Source organism: Rhipicephalus sanguineus, chromosome 3 (assembly GCF_013339695.2).
Source record: "Rhipicephalus sanguineus isolate Rsan-2018 chromosome 3, BIME_Rsan_1.4, whole genome shotgun sequence".
In the NCBI taxonomy this organism is placed as follows: Eukaryota; Metazoa; Arthropoda; class Arachnida; order Ixodida; family Ixodidae; genus Rhipicephalus; species Rhipicephalus sanguineus.
In genome coordinates, this window is record NC_051178.1 from 34,706,371 (window position 1) to 34,725,686 (window position 19,316).

Genomic DNA, 19,316 nt, shown 5'->3' on the forward strand with positions numbered 1-19,316 from the left:
ACTTGCACGGGAGTACAAAGGCTGAGTCCTTGCCTCGGTAGTAAGTTTTTCTTGGGAGGGGAGGGGGGGCGCTGGTCTCACGTATTTACAACGTCCCGGAGGGGATTATGACGGCACCCGGGGGGAGCCCTGGTTGAAAGGAGTTGTCAACACGGTGCTCATGTGAACGCGATTTTGTATGCTCTCGTAGCCAGCCATGTTTACATGAAAACCCTGCTGGGTCCTCTTGGCGCTCTCTGAAAGCAAAACTCCAAATAATCAACCGTCGTGCGCTCGAGCAAACGAGGTTTCCAGCCGTGATAAGCGGGTCGTTAGCTGCTCATTGCAACAGACAAAAAAAATACAAGATGTGTGTCTCAGGTATGTTTTATGTCAGCACTTTTTTAAGCGTTTAGGAGGATGAAATTTGTGAGGACTTTCAGTATCGACTATTTAGACCACGTTGGCAAAAATTGTTAAATCTCAATTTGTTAACACTTCGCGTTTGTACGATGTGCAAGGTCCAATGTATCGAACGTTGGGACTTGGTCTCTTCCACTCAAAGCTCTCCCAGTTAAATCTGCCAAGATTGGTGAAAAGTGTGGTTGAAAATAAAGCTGATACGAAGCTTAGCAGGCAGAAAATGTTTATTTAGTACATAATAAAGAGCAGAAAAAGGTTTAGCAGCTACTGGAGCAAAGATGAAAGGCTTTTTGTTTATGGATGCTACGTCAGTGCTATGGGTGCTACGCTCTCTGCACGTTTATGGGTGCTACGTCCTCTGCATCGCTCTCGCTGTTGTACTCTAAGCTGAGTTCTGTGCCAAGGTCGGAGACAGGAGGAACATAATCAGTCGTGTTTTCAGCTCTGTCCGCAAGGTCATTCTGATGTGTCGCCTTTGGCAATCTTCTCCAATAGACGGTCTGTGGTCGCAGCGCTAATCTTTAGTTGGTCTTCTGAAGAAAGAAAATAAAGACCATAATGAAACAGGGAAGTTATCTATTTATGCAACGCAGGGCAGGTGAACATCCAGGTGTTGTGTCTGTCAGGAAAACACGAGCTGAGTCCAACATATTGGACACTACAAATATTCGCTTGCCAAAACAAAATTAATAAAGGTACTGTAAGGTCGCTACTGTTTAATCTGTTTTTTAGTGGCGCCCCCATCTTGTTGAGAAGGGTTTGTATAAAGTTGAATAAAGGACAATTGTTGGGGTTCGCCGTCGACTGATGGCCTTGCTGCGGTCTCCTCACGCTATGGCTTGGTTACCGCGCTCTGAGAACTAAGAACTTTACAGATACCATGATGAAAGACCAGTCAGATAGTGCCTGGAGAACTTACGATTAATGAACAAGCTCAGAAATGGCACATCTGCACGCCATATATTTTATAGAATTCGGCAGAACCCATGCCTTGTGAGAATTGGTTTTATGCGAAGCTGTCAGCGAGTAGTTCTGTGCTGCATTTTTTGGCCTTGAGCCAAGCGTTACGAGGTGGATCGACGTGTTTTTGTAAGTGTAGTAGTTGTGGGCACATCGTCGGCTTACCAGGCACGTCAACCACACTGACGTTTAAAGGGTAACTTACGGTCTGATGTAACGTCAGCACTCACGTTAGAGCACATACGTCAGTATTATCAAAACGAAGTGCACTTTACAGTGCATTCGTAACGTTCGTTAGCGTATTCTTCCAGGTTTGAGCGACGCTTGATTATAGCTTGCTGAATCATAGAAATACAAGTGTAATGTTTATTTGTATTTGTTTATTTGTTTAAAGGTGGAGCCAACACTGGAACCACAACTGACGCTAACCTGACATGATGCCTGTATCTTAAGAGTGCATATGTAAAGTTTGTTGCTTTTGTTAAGGTGTTTACTTGACGGCACTCAGCGACAAATGTAATGGCTACAGTCACGGCCAAGCACGGACTCTCAGCGTGAGCTGCGTCCTTTCAGGAGAAGCCAAAGAGGACGACCCACTAGAAGGCGCCCACTAGAAGGCGCTGGAGAGTACAACCCATTACTAAGTTCCAAGGCTTCGCTACAATTATCCCGGGTACAAAAAGAGAGCCGCCTGCCGACCTCACAGCTTGTCACTATGAGCGGGTCATAGTAGGCCTTGAGGCGCTCCATGTTGACAGTGTCACGCCCTCGATGGTGCATGTCCGAATATGGTTCGATGGGTTCGATGAGGTAGTTGACGAGGGATGTGCGCTCGACGACAGTATTTCGGCAGTAGTCTTGAAGAGAGGCCAGTTGCACTGGTAGGGACCGAAAGCCATACCAGTGCTCCAAAGAGGAGCGTGGGCTCAGAAGTGGTGGTGCCATCACGAATGCTCTCTTGCCGCTCTTGTTCATGCGTCGTAAAGGTCTTGGCAAGCTCGCGACACTCTTCAGCAAGCCTGGCTGGGTCAGAAATAGTCGCACACACAGATGGATCGGGCTTGTATGGAAGTATCGTGTCAATAGTGCGCGACGGGTGCCTTCCGTACAGTAAGAAAAAGGGTGAAAAACCAGTAGTGCATTGAGGGGCGGTGTTATAGGCCTAGGTGACGAAGGGCAGAATGGCATCCCAATTTGTGTGTTCGGTGGCGACGTACATTAAGAGCATGTCGCAGAGCGTGCGGTTAAAGCGTTCGGTTAGGCCATTCGTCTGCAGGTGGTAAGCAGTAGTTTTGCGGTGAACAGCATGGCACTATTTGAGAATGGCTTCGACGACTTCCAACAAGAAGACATGGCCTCGATCGCTGAGAAGCTCCTGGGGTGGAGTGTGATGCAGTATGAATTGGTGTAGCAGGAAGGATGCAACATCGCGGGCTGTAGCCACTGAGGTGGTCAACATGAGATGGTCAACAGCGACGATGGCCCAGCGGTTACCAGCCGACGTCAGAGGAAGTGGTGCATACAAATCGATGCCCACGTGCCCAAATGAATGGTTAGGGCAAGGTAATGATTATAGACCGGCTGGCGACACGTGCGTTGAAGGTTTTTAGTGTTGACAATCGAGGCAGGAGCGAACGAATTTCTGCACGTAGCGGTACATCCCTTGCCAGAAGTATCGTTGTCGAATGCGGTGGTAAGTTGGACACCCCAGGGTCCGCGAATTGCGGATCAGAGCGGAAGGACTCGCATATTTCAGAACGCAGACTGCGGGATATCACTACTAGCCACTGGCGGCCGTCGGCGTTGTAATTGCGTCAGTGCAGTAGGTCGTAATGAATGGCGAACTGATGGGCTTGACGACGAAACGCGTGAGTGGATGGTGTTGCTGATGGATCAGTGAGCAAGTCTATCAGCAAAGCAATCCAGTGATCCTTGCGTGTTCGGTAGCGATGATGTGAATGTCGATGGAAGAAACGGCAATGTAAGATACTGAGCAGGGCGCATTGTCGTCAGGCAAGGGGGAGCGCGAGAGGGCATCGGCATCAGCATGCTGGCGTGCGGTACAGCATGCAGATGTTGTAGTCTTGCAGGCAAAGTGCCCAGCGGGCGAGACAGCCTGAAGGATCCTTCATTGATGACAGCCAGCATAGTGCATGATGTTCGGTGACGACATCAAATGGCCGACCATACAGATAAGGCTGGAACTTTGTAAGGACCCAGATGATCGCCAGGCACTCTTTTTCCGTGACGGTGTAATTGGTCTCGGCTCTAGTAAGCGTACGGCTTGCGTATGGCACGACATATTAGGGGAACTCTGGTTTGCGCTGCCCAAGGACAGCGCCGAGGCCTACACTGATGGCGTCCGTGTGTACCTCCGTTGGGGCCATGGGGTCGTAGTGGTGTGTATGGGAGGAGACATCAACGAACGACGGAGCTTCGCAAACGCGTTGTCGCAATTGGACGACCACGAATTTAGGGGCCGTTAATTCCAAGGAGCTTCGTCAGTGGCGATATGATGGTGGCAAAGTTTCGTATGAAGCGTCGAAAGTATGAACACAGTCCTACAAAACTGCGCAGTTCTTTGACGGACATAAGTTTTGGAAGTTCGGCCACGGCCCGAAGCTTGGCCGGATCGGGAAGGATTCCGTCCTTGGACACAACATAGCCTAGGATTGTCAGCTGCCGTGCTGCAAATCAGCACCTCTTCAGATTCAGTTGGAGGCCAGTGTTGCTCAAACGTGTCAAAACATGCTGCAGACGTTGGAGATGCGTGGAGAAGTTCGGAGCGAAAACGACGACGTCGTCCAGGTAACACAAGCACGTGTGCCATCTCAAGTTGTACAGAATGGTGTCCGTCATGTGCTCGAAGGTCGTGGGTTCATTACACAACGGCCTGACAATGAACTCGTACAGTCCGTTAGGCGTGACAAAGACTGTCTTCAGTCGAGCGTTATCAACCATGGGTACTTGCCAGTACCCTGAGCGCAAATCGAGATATGAAAAGTATTCTGCTCCTTGGAGGCTGTCAATTGTGTCGTCGATTCATGGCAGTGGATAAACATCCTTGCGGGTGATCTTGTTGAGTCGTCGGTAGTCCACACAGAACCATAGGTAGAAACGCTCAAACATAGATAGATAAACGCTCAAGCATAGTTTCTATACATAGATAGAAACGCTCAAAGTTCCGGTGGTTCGCTAAGAAATGTTTCGCATTTAATAGTACTTACCTTGGCGGGTGGTGCCGTAGAACACGCCGCTGCGGAACGCTGCCATTTTGGACTCGCATGCCCGGCAGATAAGTTATTCTTTCAGTGCTCTGTTGTGATTAATTTTGCCATCATAGCATATTATTACAAGAGAAAATCAAGGTCAAAGTTTCATTGTTGAATTTTGTGCCGAAACTTTAGCACATGAACGTCAATGTAACGTCACAAATTTCGTATTTTTTTTTGCATATTTTGGCCACACTGGTTCAGTGAAATATGATACTGGCTGTGTTAAATTAATATTTTGTGCCCCTTAGAGCACAGTGTAAGCAACCTTTGGTGAGAAACGATTACGTAGCTCACCTTGCAGACACCGTCAAAATCTATTAGTACGTGAAGGCGAGGTAGTGTGGGAACGATTCTTACCAAGCGTCTTCTCGCCTAACGATTTCGTTATTGTGAATTTGTAGTTTACTTAATCAAAGAAAAAAAATTGTTTTTCTCTTGAGTGTCCGTTTACAAACCTTAACAGTTAAAATGTAGTTGTGGCGAGTCCATAACCGAATCTTCATGGAGCCTAATGTATTTCCTGAGTACATTCCTGAGCTCTGTTGTGTATAATTTTGCCATCATAGCATATTATTACAAGAAAAAATTAAGGTCAAAGTTTCATTGTTGAGTGGCTTGTCCTGTACATACAGTTAGTGCTTACCGCTATCGCTTTTTATCACAAAAGGGTTATCTGTGCCTCTTGATTCACGGTGTAGCCGATGCCGCAAAGTCTTCTGCCTTTTCGGTAAGTGCAGATACACGTCAATATTAGCGATTTCGATTTTGGTGCGGAGGTGCACAAGACCATGACGAGAGCCACTGAAGAATGTGACGACAATCCCAACAAAGCACACATCTCATGGAAGAAGGAAAGAAGATGACTCTTAAGGGCTCGTTTTTCTTTATTAGACTCAATATTAATGAGAACTAACAGACAATAACGCGAAGGAAAGTATAGGGGATGTTATCTGTAGTATTTAGAATATAGATGTGAAGAAAGTAAAGTGGACGAAAAGATAACCTGCCGCCGGCAGGGACCGAACCTGCGACCTTCGAATAACGCGTCCGATGCTCTACCACTGAGCTACGGCGGCGGTCATCCTCCCGTCCACTTTATGGGGTATATATGTGCATTTAAACCTTGGAGTGATAGTCAGCGCCAATCGCAGCCATGGCGGCGAGTGTGGAACACTTTGTTTCTGCCTTTCTGGCGTCACGTAGCACGTGATCTTTTTTACGAGCTGGCAGCTGACCAATAATCTCTCGCATACCACCTGAAGGCATGAAGTCTGCCAGAACGAGACCCTCGCTATGAATGAAGGACGGAACAATGAATTTTAAGGGCTCGTTTTTCTTTGTTAGACACAATATTAATGAGAACTAACAGACAATAACACCAAGGAAAGTATAGGGGGTGTTATCTGTAGTATTTAGAATATAGATGTGAAGAAAGTAAAGTGGACGAAAAGATAACCTGCCGCCGACAGGGACCGAACCTGCGACCTTTCCTATTGCTTTTTCTTTCTCATTCGTTAGCGCCCATTTGATCAACGTCATATCCGTGACGGAAATACGTCACTGAAGTCCTGGTGGGCCCTGGCATAAAACGCTTTCGTGCTCAAAAGAAATAGACAAAGAGAGAAAGAAAAAGAGAGAATTAGCGTAGCATAGCCATGTATAGTATAGCAACGGGGTTGGAAAGGGAAGTGAGGATGAGTAGAAGAGAAAGGAGGAGGGGAGAGGGCAAGGCGTAGCATATGCACGTATATTGCATAATAGCAAGGAGGTGGGAAAGGGAAGTGAGCGTGAGGAGGAAGAGAAGGCCACGAGCTTCGCTATTTCCACAGTCTTCGTACCACTAGCGCGTAGCTGCCCCAATATTTTTGAGCTGGTTATATGACAGCACCAACATTCCTATACCGATGTTCAGCTAGTCTGCTGCTATTGCGTGAAACCAAGGTATTAAACTGACAAAATGTTGTCTTGCTTGTTTTCGGGAGGAGCTGCGGGGACATTGGTTGCTTTTGTGCGTAACATGGCGGACCTCCGCGCAGCTCTGGCTCCAAAAGGAGCCTATACAGTTACTTGAGGTAGTGGTGCCCTTGTTAAGACCAAGTCTTCTTTAGGAGGCCCTCTTGCCTCCAAAATACTCGCCAAGAAAATTCGCCTGTTTCACGGCCTATAGGTGACGCTACGCGTCTTACAACATGACGCCCAGCTAGATTGTCTAGCTGAACCGTGCTTCTGCGGTAAGTTGACAACTCGCTGGCGCGTGGTTTTCTTTCTTTTTTTTTTTTTTTAAGCTGTAGCTGCACGATGACAGCACTGAACCCCTTACCTATCATATGGCTGTCTTCTCCTATGTCGGCGACAGAAAGCGGCGCCTGAAAGAAGGCGAAGCTGTGTAAATGGCTGATTCAAAATTGTGGTGCAGTTATTTACACGCCACTTAAACCGACTAATTATCATGGAACGGGGTCGCAGAACGACGAGAACAACGACCATGCGCAAGCAACACCGCACCTGAGAAATGGCATCCGCTGCCGGCGATAATCGAGATGGTGCTTCCGCCTCGCGCTTCATTTGTGCGCGTCGTTCTGTGAAACACTAAGGCTCCTCTATTTTTGGAGGCGCTTTATGAAACACGTAAATGGATGCTGACTAGTTGGCACACTAATTATGTGCCGAAAGAAGAAGTCTTTGCCTTCTTCAGTATGAACCGCGCTGCTCATACCTGTTTCACTATTTATTACTTCGCGCTTCCTAATACGTTCATTTTCTTGATTGAGGTTGTGACCTGCTTCGATGAAATATTGAAATAATTTTCTTGCGATTTGCTGTCTTTGTGAATCAAGGCTGCGTATCATGTTTTCTTTGCAGAGCAAGGCGTGTATGTGATTGGCTTCAGCTACCCAGTGGTACCCAAAGGTGTGTGACCCTTACATTATCATTCCTGTTTTGATTATTGGTTTGGTGTTGTTTGATGCTGTATGACCTGCTTAATTTAGATTGCTTTGGATGATAAAAAGTACTTCATTATGTGCGCTCCTAATTCTCGCAAGCAAATAATTAGAGGTTCGCTTTACTGCTTGTGCGAGTAAGGAGATTAATCTGTCAGTACAATTAGCATGGAACTGGAAGATAATCAGCCTTAAAGGGACATTAAAGGCAAATATTAAGTCGACGTTGATTGTTGAAATAGCGGTCCAGAAACCTCGTAGTGCTGCTTTTGTGCCAAGGAAGTGCTTATTTTGAAATAAAATCACGTTTTTAGTGGTCCGCATCGCGTTAGCGCGCTTCAAATCTCCCGCCTGAAAATACGACTTTCATACGTCACTGCTGCCGTGCCCAACGTTGCCCGCTTTTACTGCGCGGCCGCCGACACTAGTAGCAGCCGAGCGGAAGTAGCGGGACCCACAGTAGCAACAACGGCGCTGCGGCAAAGACTTGCTCGGATGGGCACATTCAAAGCCTTCACCAAGTTGCGGTTGGTCTCGTAATCCTCAGTACGAAAGTGCAGCGAGCACACACGCAGAGGTTTTGACTGTTTAGCACACTGGCGCAATGGCATGACACTAAGCCACTTCGAGCGTAAGGGTTCGTTCCGCGGCACCCAGTGAAAAGACACACGGTTTCCTTGCTGCAGCACTGGCGTTGTGCACCATTCGGGCATCCGGCAATATCACACGCATGCGGCATTTTGTCGAACTTTCTGTCAGAGCGACTTTCACGAGCGCGCAAAACACGCTCGGCAGTACGCGATCCCGAAACTACCACTGAGACGGGCGAGGTGCAGTCAGTTCGGCGAAAACGGAACCTTTGAACCACGCGCGCCGTTCCCCATGGCAACGCCACGGAGGTTTTGTTTTCCATGAATCAAGCGGAAACGAACAAACAGCATTTTATTACGTCTTTTGATGCTCGGAATGTTCTTTTTTTACTGCTGCTAGTTTGATTACTAGTGATTTATTGTAGGCCGACTTCCATACGTCATCGGGATCACTTCGAAAATGTCCCACTCGTGGCGCTCATCATGTGATACATTTAGCTTAATTTCTCGGTAAGTAGGGCACTGCTGTTGATAATATTGCCGTTTTAGAAGTTGTCATACATTGGACTTTCACTCTGACATAAATTGTTATTTGCCTTTAGTGTCCCTTTAATAAAATGCTTTGCTGGACGCGTTGGTTCATAGTTTGGAATATATTTGAGCGCAAAAAAGACGGGACGCAAGAAGACTAGACGACTGAACGAGCGTTCGCTACCAACTGGTTTTATTTTATTTTTTAAATACATGGAAGTATAAAGCTCAGTACACCACAGGCGCACCTGCGCCCACATCAAGTGAAATACATGGCAAAAGTTATCACAAATTGTGCTCAATCAACTGAAGCTCACTCTCCCAAAAACCTACTGACGGAAGCTAACAACAGTCTGTGCCTTTTTTTTTTTTATGAAAAAAGAAAGCCTCCAAAATCTCGCGTGCCACGGTGTCCCTGCTGCAGCACAGTACCTTCAGTTCGGAAAACAAAGGCACACAGTCGCAGTTCGCACAGTGCGCAGGAAGATGCTCGCGTCGATCATTTGTCAGCGATAGCTCATGCTCACGTGCCCGTTCATTCAAACACCGGCTCGTTTGTCTGATAGAAGACTTCCCGCAGCTCACTGAACTCATGATGCACGACCACCTCCGTACAATCACTGTAGGCCCAGGTGTGCTTTTTTTCCACAAGGTACTTTCTTTTTCTCCTTGCTCATTTAGTCGTCTTGTCTTCTTGTACCCCGTCTTTTTTTGCACTCAAATCTATTCCAGAATAATCAGCCTTGTATCACGATGTCAATCATAACAAAGCAGTGGCATACTTGACTGCCACCTCCCACTACAACTTGTCTGCAGATAACTGGCCGACAAGGACAAGCCTAGCACTACCCTGGCAGTTTTATAGTTCGGCTGCTTCACTGACATGCAGTATTTTTTCTCGCTGAAACTATTTTATTGCGTGTTTAATGACCTTGTCGTGGGTGATGCGCGCAGTGTCGAGAAAGCCAGCCCATAGAACAGCATGCCTTTAATGCATAATAACGTAAGCGGGCAGCTGTTGGCTGCCACTAAGGGTCAGATTAGAGTGCAGCCACAGATACCAGGTGGGATTGAAGGGGGGAGTGAGAGGAGGATAACGAATACCATTTGTGGAAAGTAGGTCAGCCGGAGAGGACGCAGCTATAATAGGCGTCCGCGTTGCACAGTTTGTCCTGAGCAGATGCGTTACGCGGAGTCGGCGCTCGTGTATATATTGTCACGTGGTCGTGACGTCGACGAAGACAACAGTCAGCACGTCCGAGATGAAACTGTTTATTTGGCCGAACTTGTGGCCGAGAAACTGAAAATCAAACTACAGCAATACGCTGATAGCGGCGAACAGGGCGTCGACCGTCGATCAACTGACAAGCGGTCAAGCGCGTCGGCTTTTATACAGGCGCTATCGAACTTTCCAGCAATATCGCTGGTGGCGGCGTTATCTCTAGACAAAGCTGGAACATTCACGTGCGGGGCGCAATCTTAACAAAACGATCTACTACAATCGCGACGCTTAATTCTAGAACACTACCTCGCGGACAGCGTCGAGCGTTGATAACCGTCCCTGCCGGTCAAACCCGAATACATCAAAACAAGACAAGAAGTTGGCGTGGCATTGCCCCCCTCTGAAAAAGCATTGTCCCGATGCTTGTGAAAGAACATAGAAGAGAAAAAAAAAACAAGTGCATACACAAATAAATTACAATAACAAAGGAAAAGTACGCTAACGCGCAAAAAACGGCTTAAGGCGCACGACATGGGAGACTTCAGGTCGCGCACGGCGCCGCTGAGAGTTCGTAATGCCGTCAGGGACAACCTCGTAGTCGAGTGCGCCGAGGCGTCGAAGTACCCTATACGGTCCGAAGTATCGTCGAAGAAGCTTCTCATTAAGTCCTCGTCGGCGTATTGGCGTCCATACCCATACACGGTCACCGGGTTGGTACTCCATGTGGCGTCGTCGAAGGTTGTAGCGGCGGCTGTCAGTCGCCTGCTGGTTCTTGATCCGTAGGCGGGCGAGCTGTCGTGATTCTTCGGCGCGCTGTAGGTATATGGTCACGTCGATGTTTTCCTCGTCGGTCACGTTTGGTAACATGGCGTCGAGCGTCGTTGCCGGGCTCCGTCCGTAGATCAACTTGTATGACGTCATCTGCGTCGTTTCCTGTGCGGCCGTGTTGTACGCGAAGGTCACGTACGGAAGGATGGCGTCCCACGTCTTGTGTTCAGCGTCGACGTTCTCGTCGACGGCCACAACGTCACTGCTCTCGTCGATACTGGAGCCGACTAGTGCGTCATCAGTGGGCCCTTCACCGCGAAGTTGAAGAAAGTTAAGACTGCTTGGGAAGGCCCCGAAATCCGCACCGCTGGAGGCCATCTAATAACGCCGTCTGGGGTCTCCACAGCAAGAGTCACAATCAATAATTGCACGTATCCTGCGAGTTTCGTAATCTTGCAACACTGCTCCAGGGACGTCGTACTTGGCATGGACTTCTTAAACCATCGCGGCGCCGTCATCGACTTAAGAACCAAATCGATAACCCTATCGTCGGACAAAACGACACCGCCGGATACGAGTCCATGTCAACATGCCCTGAACGTGCTCGAGGATCAAGTTACCATCCCGCCTCGCTCCAGCGTCATAATTTCCGTCAGCACCGAAAAAGCTGAAGACATCGAAGGTGTCATCGAGAATGATCAGCGTTTGCTGCTAGACCGTGACATTTGCGTCGCAAGGGGCATTGCTCGGTTGCATGAAGGAAAAGGAAGCGTGATGCTAACGAACTTCAGCCAGGAATATAGACACCTGAGCAGGGGCACGACGATTGCATACATCGAAGAAATCTTGGCCGTCAGCGATGCGTTTGCCTTTTCAGATTCTGACGAAGCTACGACGACGATCCCTGAGCCACCCTTCGACGTAAACCCAAGTCTTCCCGCTCGCCAACAGCAACAGCTTCGACGCCTTCTGCAGGAATACAAGGACTGTTTCTCGTCGTCATCGCGGGTCCGACAAACGCCCCTTGCTAAGCACCGCATTATAACAGAAGCACACCGTCAGAGTCCCTACCGGGTTTCGACGCGGGAACGAAAGGCCGTTAAAAAACAAGTCGATGAAATGCTACGCGACGACATCATCCAGCCGTCCAACAGCCCGTGGGCGTCTCCCGTGGTGTTAGTGAAGAAGAAGGATGGGACCCTACGTTTCTGCGTCTATTATCGTCGCCTGAACAAAATCACAAAGAAGGACGTGTACCCTCTCCCACGGATAGACGACACCCTGGATCGACTCCACAACGCGAATTACTTTTCGTCGATGGACCTCAAGACCGGCTACTGGCAAATTGAAGTCGACGAGAGAGACCGAGAAAAGCCGGACGGCCTGTTTGAGTTCAAGGTCATGCCCTTCGGTGTTTGCTCGGCACCTGCGACTTTCCAACGAGTCATGGATACTGTATTAGCTGGCTTGAAGTGGCAGACTTGCCTTGTTTACTTGGACGACGTCGTTGTGTATTCCTCGAACTTCGACGAACACCTCCAGCGACTTCAATCCGTACTTCAAGCAATCAAGAACTCCGGGCTCACCCTGAAGCCAGAAAAGTGCCGCTTCGCGTACGAGGAGCTCTTGTTTTTGGGTCACGTGATCAGCAAGAATGGAGTGCTCCCAGACCCGCAGAAAACAGCTGCCATCGCCGCTTTCCCGCCACCCACCGACAAGAAGTGGGCGTGGCAATATTACTCCGTGAGTGTGACGCATGCAGTGCTGCATCGTCTGCTCTCGCACACGGCATTGCGACAGTTGCGGCCACGGTGGAACGCTACCAGCGTGGCCGTGCAAGTCATGCACAGCAGCAGCGCATGCAACAACGCTGCTTGCGTTCCAGCGCAGCCGCGATAGTAATGCGCATTTCTGGCGATGGGGCGGGTGCAATGGACCTCGGCCGTACTGGAACGTTACCGCAGTGTTCCAGCGCATTCATCGATCCCGACAAAGGAGCACCGCGACGCTTTCACTCTGGTCTTAATTTTACCACCACCTTGGAAACGTTACATTTTTCACATTACCACAGCTGAAGGAAAGAATTGGCTCATTGGGCTAGTAAATATGACTGATCTTTGATTTTGTACCTCATCTATGACAAAAACATTAGCATGCCAATGCCCAATCTCAACTCCACATGTCACAACAAGTTCAGGCAGTTGTCATTGGGAAGAGGCTATATGCACACACCTTATGGTTAAGGGGTACACAAAATTTCACGGCCTGATAGCCTGTGAGATCGATTCCCGTGAACATGCGTATATCATCTGCAAAATATCAACAGCGAATATAGCTTGTAAGGTATTCTGAATGAATTTTGAAGTTTGCGTGAGCGATCGACACCCTCGCGCTACTGACACCCTCAAAGGTGACCCTCGGTGACCCCCCTACTTCCCTCACGTGACCACGCCGCAAGAAGTTATGATGACCTCATAGCCGCCTTGATTTTTTTTGCTGCGTTCGCTCCAGGGGTGCTATGCAGGATGGCCCGAGCTTATCGGGCACACGAGTTTGCTCCGAGCTCGCATTACGGCGGTCATAACAGGAAGACAGTGCGGAGCACGCAAGAGCAGCGCTGATAAAAACGGCTACAAGAACGAGAATGGCGTCACACACGCATGTGCGGCATTTGCGGCGGTTTTCAAAGGAACGCCGCGTGCGTACGCGTGCGAACGCGTCAGCGCCACCACTCAGTCAACGTTTTCACAGGATAGCGACATCAGCGTGACTGTCGCGCTATGTTTTTGCCAACTGATCACCGCGCCTCCCATGGGCGTGTTCGTGGGTGTTTGTCCTTTTTCGGAGAATTCTTTCGTTCCACCTGCAGCATGGAAATTTCCACTCTCGAAAGCAACAAGGGCGCACACGCAGCACTCTGGTGCAGTTCGTTTCGCTTCTCTGGAATATTACACATAAATAAATGGACAGGTTACTGCTATACTTACATTACACGTCTGAAGATTTTTCTGTAGTAACGAATCGGTAGAAACAATGTCTCCACAAACAAGTAAATAATAACATTTCTCGCCGAAAATCCCACCAGGGGCGCTTGCTTCGTGGCTGTGAGTGGTACGTCGTCAGCGCGGTGAAATTGAATGGGAGATATCGTAGCCACGTGATGATATAACCTTTAGTTTTTCGTGCGTGTGTGCATAGTGTGTGCGATTGAGCTGATAGATGAATCGTGCCGCTCGCTCGCGTTGCGCCGTGAACACTGCTCCTCGGCAAGAGGAAACGCGGTGGGCGAACCCGATCTTCGCCGCGGGCGTCTGTCATTCAAATTGATTGACGTGTGCGAACTCGGGCACAAACTCGTTGATTCTGAGAAGGCCCCAGTTCAACTCGTGACTGTCATAGTGTCGGTGTGCCTGTCAAGTGTTTCATGCGGTGGACGCTACTCGGCAGCTTTGCATATAAAATACATTGGTCAGCTTGCACTACTTTTGCAAGGCTGGGGCCATCGGAGGAGCTTATGGTCACCTAGCTTCTTCCAGCTTATTACGTGGCTCGTCTACTCAGTCTGCTTCGTTTGCTTCGGAGTAATGACCGTGTTAGTTCGGTCTCAATATTGGTGCTATTGATTAGCTATTAATTAACATGGCAGTGAAAAGTTATGTCTTAATTGGTAATGTTTGAATTAACACGACATTAATTACTCAGATTTCATTACCAAGGTCCTAATTAGCAAGAATGTACTTAATATAATGCTAAGTAGAGTGATGATAATTACCGCGTACTTGGTGAGAAAGTACCTAATTAGCTTGGTATGAATTAGCGCGCTCCTAATTAGCGCCGTGTTAATTAGAATGACCCTAATTAGTTCGGCCCTAACATGTTATTGAATAGTCCTGTCTTGATTGTTAATGTTTTAATTACCACGACATTAATTACTCGGTTTAATTCGCAAGGTCCTGAATAGTACAGAGGTAATTAGCGCAATCCTAATTAGCATTATACTAATGAACATAATCTCTGTGAGTAAGGTCTTGATTATCTTGCTTTTAATTACACGCTCCTAATTAGCGTCGTGTTAATTAGCATTAATTGTTAATACCTTAATTACCACGGTATTATCAGGTTTAATTCGCAAGGTCCTGTGTAGTGCAGATGTAATTAGCGTGATCCTAATTAGCACGGTCCTCATTAACACGATCTCGGTGAGTAAGGGCTTGATTATCTTTGCTTTAAAACACGCTCCTAATTAGAGTCGTGTTAATTAGCATGATCTTAAGTACCTTGTTCTTAGCCTTACACGAATTCATTAGCATGGTCTTAGTAAGAGGTGGCTTAATTAGCTCGGTTTTAGCATGAGTTGGCTTAATCAGCTTCGTCATAGCATGTCCTGACGCCCAGCCATTTAGCTAATTGGCCGGGCGCACCTGCTCGGGGAGCGAGCAGACGATTAATAAGAGGACGAAGAGGGCGCGCGCCGGCCGAGCAAAGCGCTAGAATGTACACGCCGACCATGGTGATTATACACGTGGCCTCGGCGATTAGCTCTAGCCGCGGTGTTGTAAGGCGCTCGGTCGGAACTAATCTCAGAGGCCATGGTGCTGATTATTCTAAAGGGTACTTAGTGCAGACATTAAACGCTTGAAAATGCATTCAAACTGCCCGCGCACACATAAGAAGTATAGTTAGTAACTTTCTGTCACTTTTCTTGCATGGGTGCACTTCTGCACTCAGTGGAACGACAAACAAATGAAAGAAGGTGCCTCCAGTTTGAAGACACCACCCAACCTTCTCGACCGCCCTTGACGTGACGCCGCGTTCCATCGTAACCAATGGAACGGAGCGCGCGCTGAGGGATGGATTTCACCTTCTCGTACTGTTAGCTCGTTCAAAAGGGGGTGTCGCCAGAGCTCGGAAAGATCCCGAGTTTCGCCGAACTCGGGTCATCCTGCATAGCACCCCAGCAGCCTGCTTCTCGGCGGCTGCTTGCGAACCGTGCGGAAGTGCGTCACAGTTCTGTGTGCTGACGTGATCGAGCGCTGCACCCGCTAGGTTGTGATAGTTGCACCCGGAGGCTTGTTTTTGAAACCGAAACTGACACTGGTCGGTAATGAGGAGCCTGTAATTAATTATCTGTCACGCGCTGCAGCAAACGATGTGCCGTGTTATGACTAACAGGCCCCCAGCAACACATTGCAGGAAAAAAACGCAAGGCCAAAATTTTTCTGTCAGTACCCATTTAATAGGGCAAGGCGTACAACGCTGCCGTAGCCCACATGCATTTCGGTATTCACTTGAATGTTGTCATTCCGCACCATGACGGTGTATATGTAAAGTGTAAAGGCACACATTACATCCACATAAACAATGGAAAAACATACGTACTGGAAAACAAAGTGCTGAAATTCCTCAACCAGTTTCGCACCATTCCTAAATCAGGATAACATGGCAGATTTTTGAAAAGATACTATAAAATAGCTTGCTGATTAACTTGGAAGCCAAGAAAAAAGACATCACACATTGTGTCACAAGTTGTCATGAGTGCCACGTACCTAGTTAAAGCCAAGGCCATGCCTTGGGCCAATAACATGGTCTTGCCCAGAGTATTACACTATGTTGTGGTTGTTCTCGTTTATGTAGCTGGAGTTAAAGTGAACAGAACTGTTCCTTCTGGCCATTGAGGAATGAACACATCTTGTCTCTTCCAATGCCCCACAGATTTCAGCTCAATTACATTTGCAGCCAGATTTCTTTGCAGAAACCTCCAGTATTCATAAATTTGAAGTGTGATAAATGATTTGAATTTACTGAAACGATTATGCCCCAAATACATTGTCAGCTGGAAATGTGTCTTAGAAGGAGGCGTTGTGCACATCACAACTGATCATAGTTTACTGCATTTGGCACTAGTCCATGCCAGCCAGCAGAATATTTGTTGGGCACACGGAAATGCATTGATTTAAGGGTGGCTCCCCAGAAGAAACCGGGATATAGAGTGATATTGAAAAAGAAGTGCTACCTTAGACGAAGCACGCAAAAGCTTTAAAGGGACTGTCTGCCGCTCGGAAAAAATTTTCTGATTGTGGTGAAAATGAGAAGATCATTCATCACATCGGCGGCAACGAGCATGCTTTTGCCCCATAAAAAAGGAATTATATTTTTAATTTGATGCTGAAAATCGTGAAAGAATGACCGCTAGCGTCACCCAACAGCGATGTGGTCAATCTACTGGTAGGACAAGAAATCCTCGCAGGTAGACTCATTTTGCTTAAAAACAAACGTGTATAACTTGAAGCTGTATTTTACGCACTTGAGGCAGCTTTTGGTTGCATCAGAGAGTACTTTTTTTTGCTTTTTTTTCTCACGCACCCAAAAAGGCGCCCGGTGGCGCTGCTATCGGCGCCGTCTTCAATTTCATCTGCTTCAACTCATGCACTATGCCATGCAGCTCTCCGCACTGGTCGTACTGGGCCGCTGTATTGTTGTTAGGATGTCTCACATGCGCTGCGCTGTGAAGGCGCGCATTTATCGTCTCTTCTTGATGAATAAACTTGGCTTGGATTGCGGCAGCAGTGCTAAAATAAACACATGCACGTCGACTACAGCTGAACAAGTGTTCTGTAATCGTATAATAAGGCTTCATTTAACCGCTAGCGCGCTGAAAACGACTGTTACATTCATTACAATAGTGTTCAGCGAAAATAAATTAATCCTACAGAAATCACATGTGCTTTCGGTTTTACTTTTTACCGGCACTACAATCGTCATCGCGTCCACCAACCAGTGTTGTGGACATGTTTCACGCCAATGGAAGAAGACCGAACGCGGATCGAAAAATTCTGTTTTAAATATTTCTACTCACTTTCCAGAGAAACCGCTACAAGGTTGGACACTTCAGACGGTACGCTTTCTATTGCGGTACAAAAGAGAAAAGCGATGAAGGACGGTAGACAGTCCCTTTAAAGAACAAGGTTCGTGGAATTGGGGTCCAAAAAAGGGCATATTCATCCAAACATGCCCTTCACTGGACGTTACTCGATCTGTTGTGAACATAGCCAGAGAGAAGGTTTTCTTCTACCAAAAACTCGGGAGGGGGGGGGGGGGGGGCGGAGGGTGAACCTACAATTAGTTATGCATTATCCATAGGACATCCAAGTGGGTGGAGAGGTCCGGATGTTGACCCTCCCTTCCCAAATAAAATCCTGGCTATGACCTCAGTGCTACCATATATCCTCCTCATTGATGCTGAGTCGGGATATGTAATGATCCATATCGTCAGTGTGAAAAGAAGATGAGCGAGCAACAGGAATGTAGCAGTGAATGGGTTATGTAGCAATTAGAAATGGTGAAACCTTCAGATAAGTTAATACATAAGCTGTTTGTGGTGGCATTTCTTACACCAACAAAGAATGTAGACATTTTGTGTTTTCAGCTACAACAAGGTGTCTTGTGAGCACTGTAAACAAACATTATGCTTCATACTTGCATGCTTTTGAAATCAAGCTATAGCATCTCTCATAAGGCTCGACTACTTCATATACACATACCGTAAAATGCCGAGCAAGCGCCCCCCTCCCTTTTTCGGGAGATCTGAAATAAGCGCCAGTGACCGAGCAAGCGCCCTCCCCCCCCCCCCCCTCCCTGTCCCCTTCCTCCCCTGCAGCCACTTTTTTTTTTTTTTTTCAAGACGAGCATCGCTGGTGTAAAAAGAACGACAAGAATGATTACACTGAATGCGTATCTAATGTTGTTTATGAAATTCCGTTGTCATGTGGCCGGTCTTATATATTGGTCAAACCGGTCACTGCTTCAATGGTTTGAGAGTGACGATGGGGAATAAAAACAGTAAAAAAAAATTTTAGCCACTCTCTCGCCTCCATCTTCAATTTCGGTCCGGGACCGAACAAGCGCCGCCCCCCCCCCCCTTCCAAATCTGGTCGGATTATCCTTCACCGTAGGGGGAGCGCTTGCTCAGCATTTTACGGTAGCTTTTATAAAGACCCCGTGCATCTCCACGTTGACGACTTGGACTGTCCACGGACCCCTTTGTTCCGCGTCACAAACACTTCTGTATATACGCCCCCATGGTTTTCATACCGGGATCATTTTGGGGGGGGGGGGGGGGGCTAATCTGTAGTGCCATCATCATCAGTTTTCCGCCACCGCGTCGCGCCTCTCGCGCAGCTCATGCCTAGCGCTCGAGGCGCGAGGTAGAACAGTGTAGAACACGCTCACGCCCCTGGCTGGTCTGGATGCCGCCAGCCGCCGCGCTTCGCTTAGCCTTCTAATAAAGGGGCGAGGCAACGGCACGGCCACATCGGCCGACGTCACGTCATCTTACGTTTCTCCTCTCTCTACAAGGGAATGACGAGTAAGGGGTGACCGACGCTTGCGCTCATACATACACTATCACACACTGCGCTTCAGCAACACGGGAGGCAGAGGTTCGTAGCCTGAGCCGCAAACACGTGCGCACCACTGGCCTCTCTCTCGCTCCACCAAGGCAGGACATTCGCCCGTCGAAATCGTGTCCTTTCTGCAACGCGTATTGCAGCAGTTTTGTTAGTCGGTGCTCTCGCAATCGAAGCTGTCGGCGGCGGAGAAATCCCGTTGGTGCATGTGGAAGCTGCAC

At 48.0% G+C, this 19,316-nt stretch overlaps 1 protein-coding gene across 1 annotated transcript in view; it reads left to right on the forward strand.

The window, feature by feature from the left end:
* Nucleotides 1–19,316, forward strand: part of LOC119386546 (2-amino-3-ketobutyrate coenzyme A ligase, mitochondrial) — a 90,243-nt gene that overhangs the window by 62,449 nt on the left and 8,478 nt on the right. The window contains exon 10 of the mRNA XM_037653825.2: nucleotides 7,500–7,547. Within this exon, the coding sequence (XP_037509753.1) occupies nucleotides 7,500–7,547 (48 nt within the window). The remainder of the gene's footprint in view (nucleotides 1–7,499; nucleotides 7,548–19,316) is intronic.